This window comes from Drosophila erecta, unplaced genomic scaffold (genome assembly GCF_003286155.1).
Source record: "Drosophila erecta strain 14021-0224.00,06,07 unplaced genomic scaffold, DereRS2 tig00000000-arrow-pilon, whole genome shotgun sequence".
Classification (NCBI taxonomy): Eukaryota; Metazoa; Arthropoda; class Insecta; order Diptera; family Drosophilidae; genus Drosophila; species Drosophila erecta.
The window spans coordinates 21,049,599-21,065,030 of record NW_020825194.1 but is presented as its reverse complement, the minus strand read 5'-3'; the positions used below and the strand labels follow the sequence as shown (position 1 = coordinate 21,065,030).

General features: G+C 44.5%; 1 protein-coding gene across 1 annotated transcript; it reads left to right on the top strand.

The window, feature by feature from the left end:
- The first annotated feature begins 2,174 nt into the window (after window positions 1-2,174).
- LOC6551858 (retinol dehydrogenase 13) lies at window positions 2,175-13,471 on the top strand. Its single transcript, XM_001979619.3, has 5 exons — window positions 2,175-2,380; window positions 4,097-4,749; window positions 5,246-5,309; window positions 12,785-12,931; window positions 13,058-13,471. Exons 1-5 carry the CDS (start codon window positions 2,283-2,285, stop codon window positions 13,314-13,316), a joined length of 1,221 nt encoding a protein of 406 aa, XP_001979655.1. The 5' UTR covers window positions 2,175-2,282; the 3' UTR covers window positions 13,317-13,471.
- The last annotated feature ends 1,961 nt before the right edge of the window (window positions 13,472-15,432 follow it).

Sequence of the window (15,432 nt, the reverse complement as noted above, 5' to 3'; positions counted from 1 at the left end):
ATTCGTAAACCGACTTACACAAAGACATAGAGAGACGTTGAACTCATGCACTTTCGCTTGTGAAAATTCTATATTTTGCAGATGAAATGAGAAAAAGTTCCACGCAAACAAAATAAGCAAAATACGCAGATACATTATCTATCTATCTATCATGCAAGCCCACTAACACACAGAAACACCACACACACGTATATAAGAACACGCACATCAATGCAAGATCATAATATCCGAACAACTTACCACTTAGCGTTAAAACTAATGAAACCAACTAAGAAATCGACTTAAACTACACGTAATGCAACAATGAACCACAATCGAATCGAATCGAATTGAAACACGAGACACGAAAGGCAACGCAGACTAAAGTTGAAATCCACATGCAGTTGCCAGAACATAGGCTACATTAGACACAGAGTATGTAAATTGACGAACGTTCAATAAACGAATGCGAAAATATAACAAAAGTATTAATACACGTACAAAGATCCACTCGAGTGTGCAATTTCATTTATTTCACAAGTGGGCGCAAGGGGGCGGGCAGCCCCCATATATGGGCATGTTCAATCAATTGTTCAACCGGAAATGGAAACAACACTGCGAACTGGAGGCGTAAAGTGCATGGAGTGCACTTTCCACAGTCCGGGGCTCCATGGGGGCTGTGGAAACTACATTCGATGTGCGGCGGACTAAATTACTCGAAAAATATATATTTAGTCACTGGCATGTTTTATGGATGCGTTGTAATTGAATTGAAGTTTCAAAGGGTGCAAAGGGTGGCAGCTGCAGTGAAATGGACCGAGTGCGGATGAAGGGCATTTCCCAGCATTTTCCACTATTTTCCGGCACCAAGTGATGATGGCTCTCCGCCGAGTTCTTGCGGATAATAAATTTGGACAATGGATAAGGTAAATAAGGGTTTCAATTCCATGGGTTTGTATTTTTGGACTTAAGTGCAGATTGACAAATCTGGATGTGGTGAGCTTAGCCAATTTAAAAGATTTATTTACATTTTGTTCTATTTACATAGCCATCAAATAAGCACATTTTCATTATTCATATTTGACCAGTTCGTTGGATGTGAAGGCACAGGCATCTATTACTTTAAATAATAAAAATAGTTTCAATACTGAAACACTAATGATGCTGCCTATTTTATCCCCAGACAACAGCTGTTAAAGAATAATTAAAATTTATTTATACTTTCGAGTAAATAAAAAAGGCATCTTCGAGGTAAAAACGCGAAAAGATTAATTGAACCACATTAGTCTGCGTTGCCACATGCAAAAATATGCTAACTGAATGCGTAAGCCGCAGGAAATGAAGGCAAAAAATGGATGAAAAGCGGAGTAAAAACACAAATTAAAAAACGGAAAACGTGTGTAAATAGCGAGCGGCATTTTCCGACCCTCTCACGTTCTGGTATTGCGGCTTGTGCAAATTTGCACCTAACCTTCAGAGCCACGACAGGTGGAAAGCTCGGAAAAATCAAACGGGGGGCACGAAAATGGGTAGCGAGGGGCAAGTTGCCCCTCTCCTTCTAGCGCTCATTTCGTATGCCGCGCAACAAGCATTTATGTAAATTGAAAATATGCCGGTGACATTCGAGGGTCGGAAAATAGGCGGCGGTGCCGCGCGGGCTGCGGTGGTCATTTAAATTCAATTGTCAACGACATCTTCCACGCCGGCTCTGGAAATCTCGCTCAGATGTGAGCGAGTCCACTCACTAGCCCGCACTTCAACAGGCAACTCTCGCTAGAACAAACACCATAGAAGCCATCAAAATATCTCACTCTCGAAGCGAAAGTGTACTAAAGCAGCAATATTATGTGAACAATAATTGATATACTTTCTTATCCACACACACACGATTCTATGGTATCTGCCATTTATTATTATAACTATATTTATTATTAGCTATTAAATATATTAAATACTGAACAAATCTTTGAAAATGATTATCAAAAATGATTATTTGTGATATGGGTAATCTCACCATTGGGTAATCTCAGACCATTTTATCCATATCTTCCAGTTTTGAGCTGCTTAAAATCCACACTCCATCTCCAGTCCTCATTAGGCAGCGACCACTGTAGTCCCACGTGCGCACACACACACACTTATGCTGCACCCAGCGGGTGACCACGCAATGAGGATTCCTATTTATTACTACGGATGCCGCTCAGTACGCGTTCAACAATTGTGCCGTGCAGACCCAGTGCCAGATTGATTCACCGATTGCAGGGAAGAAGGCACCCAGAAGCATCCAAGGCATACACTCAAGGATGGAGCGCCTGCTGACCATGTTCGAGGAGGCGGATCCCTTCGCCACGTGGTGGCCCACCATAGCGGCGCTCACGGTGGGCATAGTGATTACGGTGCGGTGAGTGCGATGGGTCAACGGAAACTGTGATATATTTTTTGTGCTCGCCCACACCACCCAACCCAGAAGCCCCCATTTTGGGGCATAAAAACTTTCGCCTCGGACACACGTAAATAAATGTCGCAGCAGCCCAGTAAAAACTCGCCCCCCTCCGTCGCCATTCGCGAAAAGTTTTTAAGTGGATTCCGCGCAGAGCTGGTGGAGAACTCAGGAGGAAGTGGCTGAGCAGTGGTGCAGAGATAACCCGGATAATATGTAATATCTGAAGATTATTTCCATTTTGTCTTTTACACCCTCCGGTGCTCCAGGGTTAACTTAGGGGACTTTCAAGGGGAACCACACGTTGCCTGCCGAAATACATGCATTAAAGAGCAAATTGGGAAATTTTAATAAATCTACTGCAATTTTCCATAAGTAATACATTTATATATTTAGTAAAGTTAGTCCAGTTTGCACAAGACCTTTATTAATACAGAGCCAAGCTCTTCTGGAAAGCCTTTCAATTCAATTGCTTGGTACAGGGTATCTGTTAGTTGCAGCACTATTTACGGGGCTTGTTGTTGCTGCTCCGCGCGCATCGCGGTTTTTGTGACCCGCCGCTATCTGTCGTTCCGCAGTTGCAGGTGTTAGTTTAAGCTGGGAAAGCGGAAGCGGAAATGGAAGTGACTGCAATATGGCGCTCTGCACTCCCCTGGCAGGCGAGTGTCCTCCCCCGCACCGCCCAAAATATTTACAAAGTGGATTTGCGAAAGTTTGGCTCAAAGTAAATGAAATGCCAAATGAATTCCAAAATGAGGGATGGCACGGCGAACTTGGCTCTAAGTGCCAAAATAAGTCTCCGCCAAATGAAGTGGAGCAAATGGAATGCGGTGAAGATTATGGAGGAGTAACTGACTGCAAAATGCTGAAATTGAAATTGAAAATGGGGCATGTAGTGCGCTTTGTGGAGCATTTTATTGAATAAGCCAATTACGAGGAACTATCTCCTTGGGTGAATATCACAGCTTACAGGAGAAATAAGTTGCAATGCAGTAATTATCATTTTGTTTCAAATATGCATTATATCAAACCCAATTTGTAGACAACAGGAGTAACGAACAAAACGTGCAATTAAACGAATTGGAAATGAATTAGAACTCAGCCATGCGAATTAATTGACTCAGTTCGAATAAATACCAATTACTGCTTTTTATACCTGTGCAGAGTTTAATGCCCATTCCGCACATGACTTGATAATGCCTTTGCTGTAGGCTTCAAATTAAATAAATTGACAATTATTGTTTACACATACGCACCGAAATTAATGCAGTTGAAAATGGCGAACAGAGTTAGTCAAATCGCCAAAAGCCCTCAAGCAGAGTTATGCAAATAGCCATGCTGATTCCATTATCGCCTATCAATAGGCCAACATCCCGACTATATACACTTGGAAAAAAACCTTTCTTAGCTCAAAGATACTCTTTGTCTACTATATACATTTTAGAACCTTATAATTCTTATAAGACTTATCTACCAGGATTGTTCGATTGACTTGAGTACTTGAGTTTTATATGAAAAACAATTTTGTGGTGATATTTAGCTGAGTGCACACACGCGACATGGACGCAGGACATCATTAGGCTACCCATAAACCACAAGCCACACCCACTGACCCCACCCCGCCCCTTTGGCAACCGCTACCCTCCATCTAATCTGTATCCTCCACCCGCATGCCAGGACCTTAATGAGCGGCCAGCGCTGTCCGAACGATAATCAAATCAAGGAGCAAATCGTGGTGGTCACCGGCGGCAACAGCGGCATTGGCTTTGAAATAGCCCAGGCTCTGGCTGGCCGAGGTGGCCGGGTAATCCTCGCCTGCCGCAATCTGGAGGCTGGCGAGCGGGCGGCGGGCATAATCAAACGTGAGCTGGGCTGCCGCACACCCCTGAATTCACCGGACGAGGATGACAATCCGGCGGACAGGTATTTCGTGGAGGCGCGCTACTTGGACCTCTGTTCGCTGCGCAGTGTCCATCACTTTGCCGGCCAGCTGATGGCGGAATTCGAGCGGATCGACGTACTGGTCCACAATGCCGGCGTGGTCTTCGCCAACACCCAGGTGCCCACGGAGGACGGCTTCGAGCGGCACAGCCAGGTGAACTACCTGGCCCCCTTCCTGCTGACCCACCTGCTCCTGCCACACCTGCAACGCTCGGAGCAGGGCCGCATCCTCTTCGTTTCCGCCCACGCCCACCAGGGCGCCAAAATCGATTTCGACGATCCCCTCAACGTGGGCACCTGGTCGGTCAAGTTCCACGCCCGCGAAGCCTTCGCCCACTCCAAGCTCTGCGTGCTCCTCGCCACCCGTTGGATGGCCAGGGAACTGAAAGGTAAGTGCCCAAAGCCCAGAGTTCGGGACCTATTCCCCGAGAGAACTGCGCAGGAGCTGCCTTTTTGGGCTATCTCAATTGCTCAGTTAGTGGCCATTAGGCAGGGAAAATTAATTAATGAGTTTCCATCCTTACTGCACTTGCACTTTGGCCTAACTTTTAAAGTAAAGCTTCTTTGCACTATTAATTATTATATTATATTATTATATTACATATTATATTATTTTATATTACTTCCTTCGCATAGATCAAGTATTTATAAAATATTAAATATTCATTCTTTATTTCTAAATCCCAGAAAAGAGTTTGAGCTAAACTGACTCCCATAATAAATTGGCATAAGCAAGCCCAACTTAAGACGTACCCAAAGCAGACACGCTTTTCTCGCAGTGCAGCTCGACATTTTGCATAGCTGGCACTCTGATTTATTGATGCATTCACTGCGCAATCTTGATTTCCGAGAAACAAATAACCAAGTCCGCTAATTTCCCCACAGGTACCTCGGTCACGGTCAACTGCTGCACACCAGGACTCGTCCGTGGAACTCGCCATTTTCGCAAGTAAGTGCCCAGGATCCGGAGGCCCCAGAAGCCAGACCAAACCAAGCGGGGAAAACCCGCAACCCAAATTGAAATTCAAACGAAACTGGAGCAAAGTGCAGAATGCAACTGAAACTCTAACTAAATTTTAAGCTCATTTCGTGGACGCGCGAAAGACAACTTTTGCACTTTCATTAAGCAGCCGTAGCTCCATCTCTTTCGCCCTGTCACCTTCCGTCTCTCTCTCTGGTTGCCTCTGACTTGGTAACTGCATCTGTGGGAGGGTTGGGGGCGACTGGTTTTGATGCAATCAAAAAGTTTCCAAGTCATTCGGGCGGGGCTCGAAATGGCAACCACCTTTTTTGGCAAGAGCATCAAGGTAACATTTCAATTGAAGGCCAAAATCATTTCGAAATACGAAATGAGTTGGTCAAATACCAAAATCCGGCCCAGATGCCAGCAGAAATCGAATTGCGGGGCGAAAAGGTAGCAGCAAATTTGGGAAAACATGTTAGCATGCAGTAACGGGAAACCAGAATTACAGAATAGATTCAATTAAAAGGTAATTGCTTTTATAATGGATATTAGAATTTCTGAAAACTCTAGTAATGAGCTGCGATTTTAAATGCAAATTCATGGCCATTTCTGGCCGCCATCGATTTTCGTGCTACACGATATACAATTAGTTGCCAACACTCGGCCAACTTGACCATAATCGGGCTTAACAATTTGCCAATGCGATGGCTCCGCACTTTGCGTCTAAATCCGATTTTGAGGCATGCAAATTAGATGCGGCTCGGGGCACAAAAAGAAAGAGAAACCAGAGCAGCACATTTGCACAGTACACAGAAAAGGACGTGCAAACACGACAAACAGTTGCAAATTGCGGAAGGACAAAATGCCAGCAACAACAGGCTTCAACTGCCACATCAGCAGGACACTGAGAAAAACAGTGCTTCCGTTGATTTCCCAACTAAATAGGCTCTCAGAATCGCCTATGATTAAAAGTAGGCCATCCACTCATTTGAGTTAAAAACAAGCTAATGGATGTGCTGAACAGCGGATACCTTGATGGCTCTTTTGGATTTCTAATTAAAAACCTAAAATTGCATCAAGATTCAAATTGAAATTATATAAATTTCGCAATTTTATTATTATATTATTATACTTGTATTTTTGTAACTGTGCGAGGATCAGGAACTTTCCAGAGCCATTCGCAAACGACAACAGCTGCAATGAACTTTCACCCTGCCACGCCCACGCTCATCATCAAATGCAGATGAGCTGCCATCGAGTGGCAGTTGCCAAAGAGATATGTGTGTAGGGATGGCAGGGGAGGAGCAGGAGGAGCTCCTCCTGCTGGAGCTGCTGGCCAGAAGTGAAATGCGGTAATTAAAAGGGGCCAACTGAGAGAATTGCGGGTCGGCCGCAATTGAAATGGCGGCGGGTCAAGCTCGACCAAGCTCTCACTTCTGGCCAGGCTCCGTTCGGGCCAACTTTCGCCTGCTGACCCCGCCACGTCGTCCTTTTGAGTTATGACCCAGACCCACAGTCACACACCCCGGTGACAGATGCCTCTGCCTCCGTTGATGCTGCTGATGCTGCCAGTTGTGTTGGCAGCTCGACTTTTTTCCGGGGAGATGTATTCCTTCTGGGGAAGATGTACCTGTGATAAACCAAGTCCCCCAGACATTCGTAGCCTTCAGAGTGCGAAGCCTTGGGCGTTGCATTTCACAAATTGTACCTAACAATCTGGTTAGTTACTTCAGCTCAGCAACCATTTCACAAGTGCATCTGGATGGAAGTACTCCGTCAAAACTTTATAGATGCTAATCCTAGCTTGCACAAGATTGTTTTCAATATTATTCCAATTTGCCCACAAATGGCTCGATCTTTAAGACCAAGTGGTACTCGGGAACCTTTGGAATGAGGCATCTCTGATGGCCAGCAAGTTGGCGGCACATTGTGAACTTACTGAACATGAACATGTTCGGGATTGGGATACGGAGGGGTCCGGGGTCCAGTCTCCTAATGACGGACCAGAATTAATGCGAAATTTATTGATGCTTCTTAAGCTGGCACAAAAGTTGTCCCTTGTTGTTCCGCTGCTTCCCTTTTTTCTGGCAGTTATAAATTAGAATTTGCCGACAATGTGCTGGTACAGAGGGCATCTTGTGACCCCGATTGCGAAGTCGCTCCTCAGGAAATCATCTATTCAGATTGTGCAGGCTGGATAAGATCTTCGGGATGAAGAGTTCACAGATTTATTCATTCGTGCGCGTCAACCTATTATAACGCTTTTGATTACAACCCATATTAATAGCTTATAAAGTCTTGAAGAGAAGGAAGCTGAAGACCACTTCAAAAGAAACAGTATGGAATATATATGTAATAACGTTCTTTAAGCCTTTAAAAACACGAAAACATACTTCATTTTTGTTCAACTTTTATGAGATTTAAATTACATTTCAAGTACTTTCTGTGGCTCCTTTAAAGTGGTCAGAAAATTGGGCTTAATGAGCCATTAAATGTATTTTTATAAGACTCTCCTGGATTTTAAGTCACAGTACCCAAACGAAACGAAAGATGACTTAGACATTTCGGATAAGCCCAGCAGATTAGACCTCGCTCGATGGCCATTGAATATGTGAATTATTATGAGCCTGTTCATAAAGCCTGTTCGCACATGCGACGTACACATGTAAATGGGGATTTTGGGGGCAGCACATGCCCGTGCCCCAATCCCAATCCCAAAGCCGAGGACAATAGATGGCCAGGACCCACTCAGTCGGGAGCACAATGGAGCAGGTGCTCAAGTGTGTGTGGCACAAGCGCACACAGTTGCACATGGTTAACACGACCAGCACGTACCACAAATTACACAATTCAATGGCAATAAATGATGTAAAAGGGGCTCAGGCTTAGATACAGTTCTCAAGCTCATGCCACCGAAAGGAGCTGGAATTGGGCTGTCAGAAGCCAGGAAAGCATAATCCATCATAGACACAAATTGTACTGTCCTGCATATGTACAAGCTTAACTACCTAGCTCTGTTGCCATTCCCATATTCCATTTTCCTGCCGAAGCAGAAACATTGTTAACATGCGTCATTACAATTTGCAAAATGCGATAACAATGCGCCAGCAAAAAGAGCCCTGAAATGGGCAAAAAGCGAGGAAAGCGAGGAAAGCGAGGAAATCAAATGCCTTGGCGAGCGTACAAATCATTTGGACATAAAACGCAGCACCTTGGCAGGCGAAGGCGGAATGCCGCCGTGGACAAGGACATGGTCATGGAGATGACACTGGAAATGGGGATGGGTGTGGGGATGGTGCTCCTACACATTACGCTGCTATTAATAATGTATAATAACCATACGCAACCATATGTTTATGATGCATAGCTAACAAACTTATGCAATTACAATACTTTCAAAATACATTTCAAGTATTTAGAAGCCACTTACAGCAAATTACAGTGATAGCGTGCACCTTCCACACAAATGCCTCAATTTTGTTGTATCGTGCGGGCACGGCAAACAAGACCAAGTCGAAACAAATTAAGCGAAATAAACACATGCTCACCTCTAGTGGCCGAGGAAGACCCCCACTTGCCCCAAACTTGGCCAACTGCTGCGGGCAGCGGCAATAAAACAGCAAATGAACAGCGGAAGCGACATCAAGTGGCTGTACATGTAGGTGAATGTGAGCCGGGTTTCTCCTCGGCTCGGATGTGGGGATGTATGGCTACTGGAACTGGGTTGCTTCAGGCACATGTGGGCAGCACTTGGAGTTTTTTCAGGGCTCAGAAACCAGGGATAATAATAATTCCAAATATATTAGTGAATCCGGTTCTTAAAGCCGTTTTTAATATACCACAAAATACCAATGGGATAAAGTCCCATTTAAATTTAAACCTAACATGCTTTCCGATGTAAATTCCTAAGTAGAATATTGTTTTCCTGTAATCAGAAAAAGGCGTTCTGTACTCCCTTAGCAGAGTAACAGGTATCTGATAGACTCAGGTTTTACACGCCCAATTGGGATATGGTTTCTCACACTTTCAGTTTTTAAATCTTCATCTTGTCGGTACTAACCTAACCATTTGCGATGTAAATTCCTAAATAGAATATTCTCTTAATGTAATCAAGGAAACCGTCGTTCTGTACTCCCCTTAGCAGAGTAACAGGTATCTGATAGCCGACTTACTCGCGTCTAGCGTTCAGGTTTTTACACGCCCAATTTGGATTTGGTTTCTCACACTATTCAATTGTGCTCACACTTTTTTTAGCGACATCCGCATAGTATTGTAAATATTGGCGTTGGCATCATAAACATTTCCACTGCATTGTTCAGTTCGCATGCATTTTTTCCGGTGCATGAAGCTTACATGCATTGGCTTCCTGTCCAACGGATATCTCCCTGTTGTGCTTTTTGTGCTGTTGCATTCTGTTACATGTTTTGCTTTTGCAAGTAGATTTTCTTTTTACAGACTTTGTAGCGCCAAATTGAACTTTTGTTGTGCTCATGCCCAACTGCCACGCCCCCACGTCGGCCCCCCGCTTCCCTGCTCTCATACTATGTATAGGAGTGTGTGTATAGCATACACTATTCATAGCGGAGATAACTCTGACTTTCGTTGGCAACTGCAAAAGTGCTGAAGCAGCTGTCAGGCTCACCCGTGCACTGCTATTCCCACCCTGGCCCTCCTGGCCCTCCTGGCCATCCTGGCCACGCCCACATCCTGACACTCTTGGGCATCTTCCTCATTTTTTGCAGCTGCCATTGATGAAAAACCCGATACCTGCTGGGCTTCGAGATTGTGGCCAAGCGGTTATCATCGGAATTCTAGTATACTGCAGCATCTTGGCAGGAAGGTCAGTTTATGGTTTATCTGGGCTGATTTATGCGCCCTTTTAGCCGCTTGACAGTTGGACACTTGCACAGCAGATTGGTTGTTACAGCAAGATTATACATTTAAATGCAGATGTCTTTTGGCCTTCCTCTTCGGGAATTAAGTGGCCAAATCATTGTTAATCTTCCGGCAAACTCTTTAGCTAGCCTAATGAAATAATATACGATTTAAAGCAACCCATCTACTGCAACATAATCGCCGGACAGGAACTTAGCCGCAGTCCTCCTAAATGAAAACAATTAACATGGCGTATGCGCTATTAATTTCACCCCAAAGTGGTTTCAATTTGGGCACGTGGCCTATCTATTGTGGCATTAAAGTAAAATACTCTGAAAAAGCCATGGCCCTTTCTCTCTTTCAAGCCATTTTGCTGCGCTTTTCCTTTGGCTGGCTGGCGCACTCACACGTACAGCTAAAAGATTTTCCCGGTCGGTAATAGCAGGTGCTGCAGGTCGGGGTTAAAATGAACTTTGCACCGCTGCAGCTTAGCGAGTCAGGCAGAAATTTTTCAATCCCACCCACTGCGACGGCCAAAGGCGGTGTGGGCATATCAGGCAAGTCGGTGGCGTATACGCAATATTTCAGACGCTAAAGCAGCAACTGCTCGGCAAATATGAGTAGAACCGAAACCTAAGTAACATATATGTATATATTTTGAATTAAAGTTTTGCACAGCTAAGCTAAAAAGTAATATTTTGCATTTAATTAAATGTCAACGTGGCTCCCACGCAAATTATTTTCCCAATTTCAGCCGGAAAATTTATACACTCCTTCTAAGCGCCAATATTTCCTGACTATTCGGTGTAAACAGCCATTAATCAATGCATCCAGAGAGTAGCCCCTAGTCTAAGCCACACACATTTATTTTGCTTTGCACTCTTTTCCCATTTTTTCCCAACAAACCATCTGCAGCCCCTGCAGCTTTCTATGCACTTTAAAAATGCAACCAGCTGGCGGGGAGGCGGGGGTGGGGGGCGCAAGGACAGATACTCGTATCTATGAAAACGCTGGCGTAAAACGATGAATGGAATCAACACCAGCCTCGACCCAGGACAAGGGGATTTAACTCTTGTGGCAGTGTGGGTGTCCAGGGGGTCAGAGGAAGGATCCCGGGCCAGGTCAGCCCAATTCATGCACAGTGATGCGAAAGGCAATAACTTATACACCTAGATGAGGTGCGGGAAAGCCATGAAAATGGATAGTTTGTCGAGGCTCTCACTGGATATATCTCGTTTCATTATAGGGTATTTTCATAAAAATCATTTAGTTTTAGTAGTAGAATATTTGTGCTGTGCATGAAATCAAAAAACTACATTGTAAATAGAAAACTTATGCCTAAATGGAACCAACTTTATAGACACTGGCCAGCGCTGAGCACACATGCCATCGCTTTTTTGCGTGGCTTCTATCTGTGCGTACTATGCAGTGAATGAAAATGAAAAGCAGTTAATGCTCAAGTCACGGAAAAAGCGTAAATGGAAAAGTTAAACGCATTAATTATTTATTTATCGTTTTATCGTGTTCAAGTGTCGGTGAACTTGCTCACCGTTCATCGTTCGTTGCCCGCCTGGAAAAACAAAAGGAAAGCGCCAAGCGGGGCGAAAAGCATTAACAACGACAGCTAAGCAAATTGTGCGCAAGTTCGTAATCCTTCCTGAAAGGCAGCATCAGCTGCACTGAGAGAAAACATTTAGGTGGATTTTAAATACACACTTTTAGACACATTTAAATACTTATAAATTCAGTTCCAAGGCAGTTAAGGGGTATGATGAAATACCTGTTTAAATGCAGCAAACATTTAACATTTCTCAGTGTAAAAAGTGAGGAGAGGGGGCGCAAGAGGTGCAGGCAGCCTGGCGGGGTGGCCATTTCGCACAACTCGTTGGGCTCAGAAGCTGGAATTGGCCCAGTCCCACTCCCACTCCCAGTCCCAGCTGCGGAGATGGCCAAGAGCCATGCGGAGATCAACGGATGAGCGGCTGAATTGAATGGAGGACATCTGGCGGCACTGGCGCCTTTATCGCCCAATTGAAAATGCCATTAAGACAATGCACCCAAAAGAAATGGTTACGGTTCGCTTAGTGACCAGGTTTAGTCAACACTTTAAACAAAATGAACTGGCATCTAACGATTTAATTTAAAGCCAAATATGGGTTGTATAATAAACAAGCTCATCAAGACAATTCAATTCAAAGTTTCTGCATATCTTGAGAGTTTGAGGCCATCAAAACAAATTTTATTGACTAAACAAGCATCAGCAAACGTTGTGGGGAAAACAATATAAATAAATTTAAATATAGTTTTCACATTCATTTTTCAGCTGTCGGGAAAAGTGTATTTATCTATAAGCTCACCTTAGTTGCGAATGTATCTACAAACTCGTAAATCAACTCGATAATTAAAAAAACACATTTAAAGTTCGCGAAGAGACTGCTGGCGTTTATGCGCATATATGTATCTCATTATCCAAAGCTTCCTTTACATTTTAGAAAGCAATTGAAAGGCAACGGACTTTCAGCTTCAACATTTCTCGGCTGCTTGTTCCCCATTTAAACAATTACCATAATCGCTCCACTTTGCAGCTCCCCGCTGATGTCGTCCCTCTGCGTGAAGGCGGTCACCTACCCGTGGATGTGGCTGTTCATGAAGAACGCCTACGAGGGCGCCCAGTGCGCCATCCGCTTGGCCACCGATCCCCAGCTGAAGGAAGTCACCGGCGAGTACTTCAAGTGAGTAGTTGCCATGGCCACTCCACTCCACTGCACTCCAGTTGCTGTTGGCCGCATTAGCAGCACTTTGTTGGCCACTTTCTGCGGCACAGCCTCCTCAAAACAGCCTCTTTTTGTCCGTTGCAGTGATTGCGAAATTGCGGAAAGTTCGGTGACGGGCCAAGACAAGGAGTTGGCCAAGAAGCTGTATATGCAAACCATGAAAACCCTCGAAAGCGTTACCAAGCTAACCGTCGACAGGGAGGAGTACGGCTTGGATTTGCAGCTGGAGATGGAGTCTGAGTTGAGGCTGGAAGCTCCGGCGGCAGCGGAACCGGAAACGGAAACGAACCAGGCAGCGGATGAAAAGAAGTGGCAGGGGCACGGAGCGAAGGAGCAGCGGTAGTCACTGGAGTGATTTATGCCTGGCACGCGGCGCAAGTTCCTTGGAGAATGCCAACTGCAACGTCTATTTGCATTCGGTTTAACAATTGCCGCATTAGGCAGCCGACTTTGTATGGCCCCTCATTCCCCGGAAATAAATGCAACTTTAATGTGCGAGCAGCCTGAAATTGCTGAGTTTGTACTTCAGCCTTGAGCCTTTGATTTATTCCCAATTTAAAATGCTCGCGTTTGAACGGGAATCCCTGCAGGAATCCCAAATGAACAGTCGCAAGCAATTCGGTTGAATAAGGAAAATGGATGGCGGATTTGGGGGATTTTTAGAAAAGAGCGAATTACTTTTTCGAAGAAAAATGTTTCTATTAAACTAATTATTATAAAATTTATTTAGCTTCGTTCTGTGCACTTTCCAAGCGAACTGAAATCCATTGCATCCGATACAACCAAAGTTCAAAGAGTTTTTCCATTGCCACATCGATGCCCCAAATAAAACCCAAAATACCAGCTCCGAATTGTAATCGTAAATTTAGAAGCCCAAAAGCTGTGAATCCATGTGAATGGAGCATGGAGAATGAGCTAATTGCGAAATGTTTTTCGCTCCGTCTAAACTTGGCCCCTCCCAGCCCCCGGCTCCCCATCCCTGGGCCAAATGGCAACGCGTGCCAACAAACTGTTGATTACCAGCAGCAACAACGAGCACTTGAACACACACAGATACTCGCCTAAATACATATGTATGTGGCACACACACACTCTACGGCTGTATGGACGGAAACGTACCGGAGATGCAAGGCCAATTATTTTTAGTTCAGCTAAAACCGATTTCCATTATAATGTGTGCACCATCTACAATGCGAGGCTTAGACGAGGACATGCCAGGGGCAGACAGCCGGGAGAATTCTACATTCCGAGGACCCGGAACCCAACTACACAGACAACAAACACCGTTTTTTGTTTCTAAACTTGGGTTACTGCTTTAAGAATGTTTCTGTTGTGCTTCAAACATTTTTAGTCTGAGATTGCAGCTAAAACTTGTCTATTTAGGAAAAGATACAACACCTTAAGATACAAGATACCAAAAGTGAACGATACTTTGTATAGTCTTCAAGGCACCTTGGATACAGCGATACCCTATAATAACTACATGAAAGTGGGATATTTTTAATATTTTATCCGAACCAGTTGAGCTATTACACCACAATAGTTCTCTATGTAGCAGGACACATGCAACTGTCTCGACGCAGCCCCGCTTTGTATGCTATGGAAAATCTCTTTATTATATTACGTGCGACGCTTTTGTTGTCAGTTGGCAGGCGGCACAGCGCCAGCAACAAAAGCCATTCACCCCCCTTTGGAAAAATGGCCTCCCACCACCCATCGCCCAAGACCCACCACTAACCACCGCCCACCGCCCACCTCCCACACATCCGCCCCATTTTTCCGGGACGGGGTAAGCGCCATGTGTTGCTAGAGCAATTTTATGCTTCCCTTTTCGAAGTTGCTTCGTGTGACTGGCCCAGTTCTTTTCCGCCCATTTTTCCCCATTTTTCTGATTCTGCGAAATGAAAAGCTCTTAGCGTGGAAAAGCGATTACGATGCTGGCGAAAAGCTTTACGTTTCCGGTTACCTTTCCGCCGCAACGTGTTACCGTAATGTGCATTTTACGCGCTTCAGTTTGGCTGACTAAAAGGGGGATCCCCGGAGTTCCTCGAGCTACTGACCTCCGGTGTGGCGTGTGCATCCACTGAAAGTCGCCGAATCCCTGCGCATCATTTTTTCCAGTGCAGGTTAAAGCTTTTGGGAGCGGGGCAAGCAACAGTCGCCCATTAAAAGCCCGCTCACTTGACTCTCTTCGAGTGGCACACTTATCTCTTACATTTCGACTGCTCTTTGCTTAATTTTTCGGATTTAAAAGACTCCGTATGTTACGTATATGCTTTATTTGAATTAAATATATTAAGTGTAACAAATATTTTTGGGATGGTAGTTTCTTTCAACCTAATACTTCAATAAATAAATACTTACATAAATCAATTTAAAACTGAAATCATGAATTAAATCTTATTACTTTTGGACTTCTTGGCTAAGACCTGGCAACCCTGACAACTCTTATGCGTAAC

Bases quoted from the DNA above. Each gene is read 5' to 3' on its own strand.
- LOC6551858 (XM_001979619.3), top strand. From the start codon at position 2,283: ATGGAGCGCCTGCTGACCATGTTCGAGGAGGCGGATCCCTTCGCCACG. The intron at 2,381-4,096 runs GTGAGTGCGATG...CCCGCATGCCAG, and splicing joins GGCATAGTGATTACGGTGCG to GACCTTAATGAGCGGCCAGC. The intron at 4,750-5,245 runs GTAAGTGCCCAA...ATTTCCCCACAG, and splicing joins GATGGCCAGGGAACTGAAAG to GTACCTCGGTCACGGTCAAC.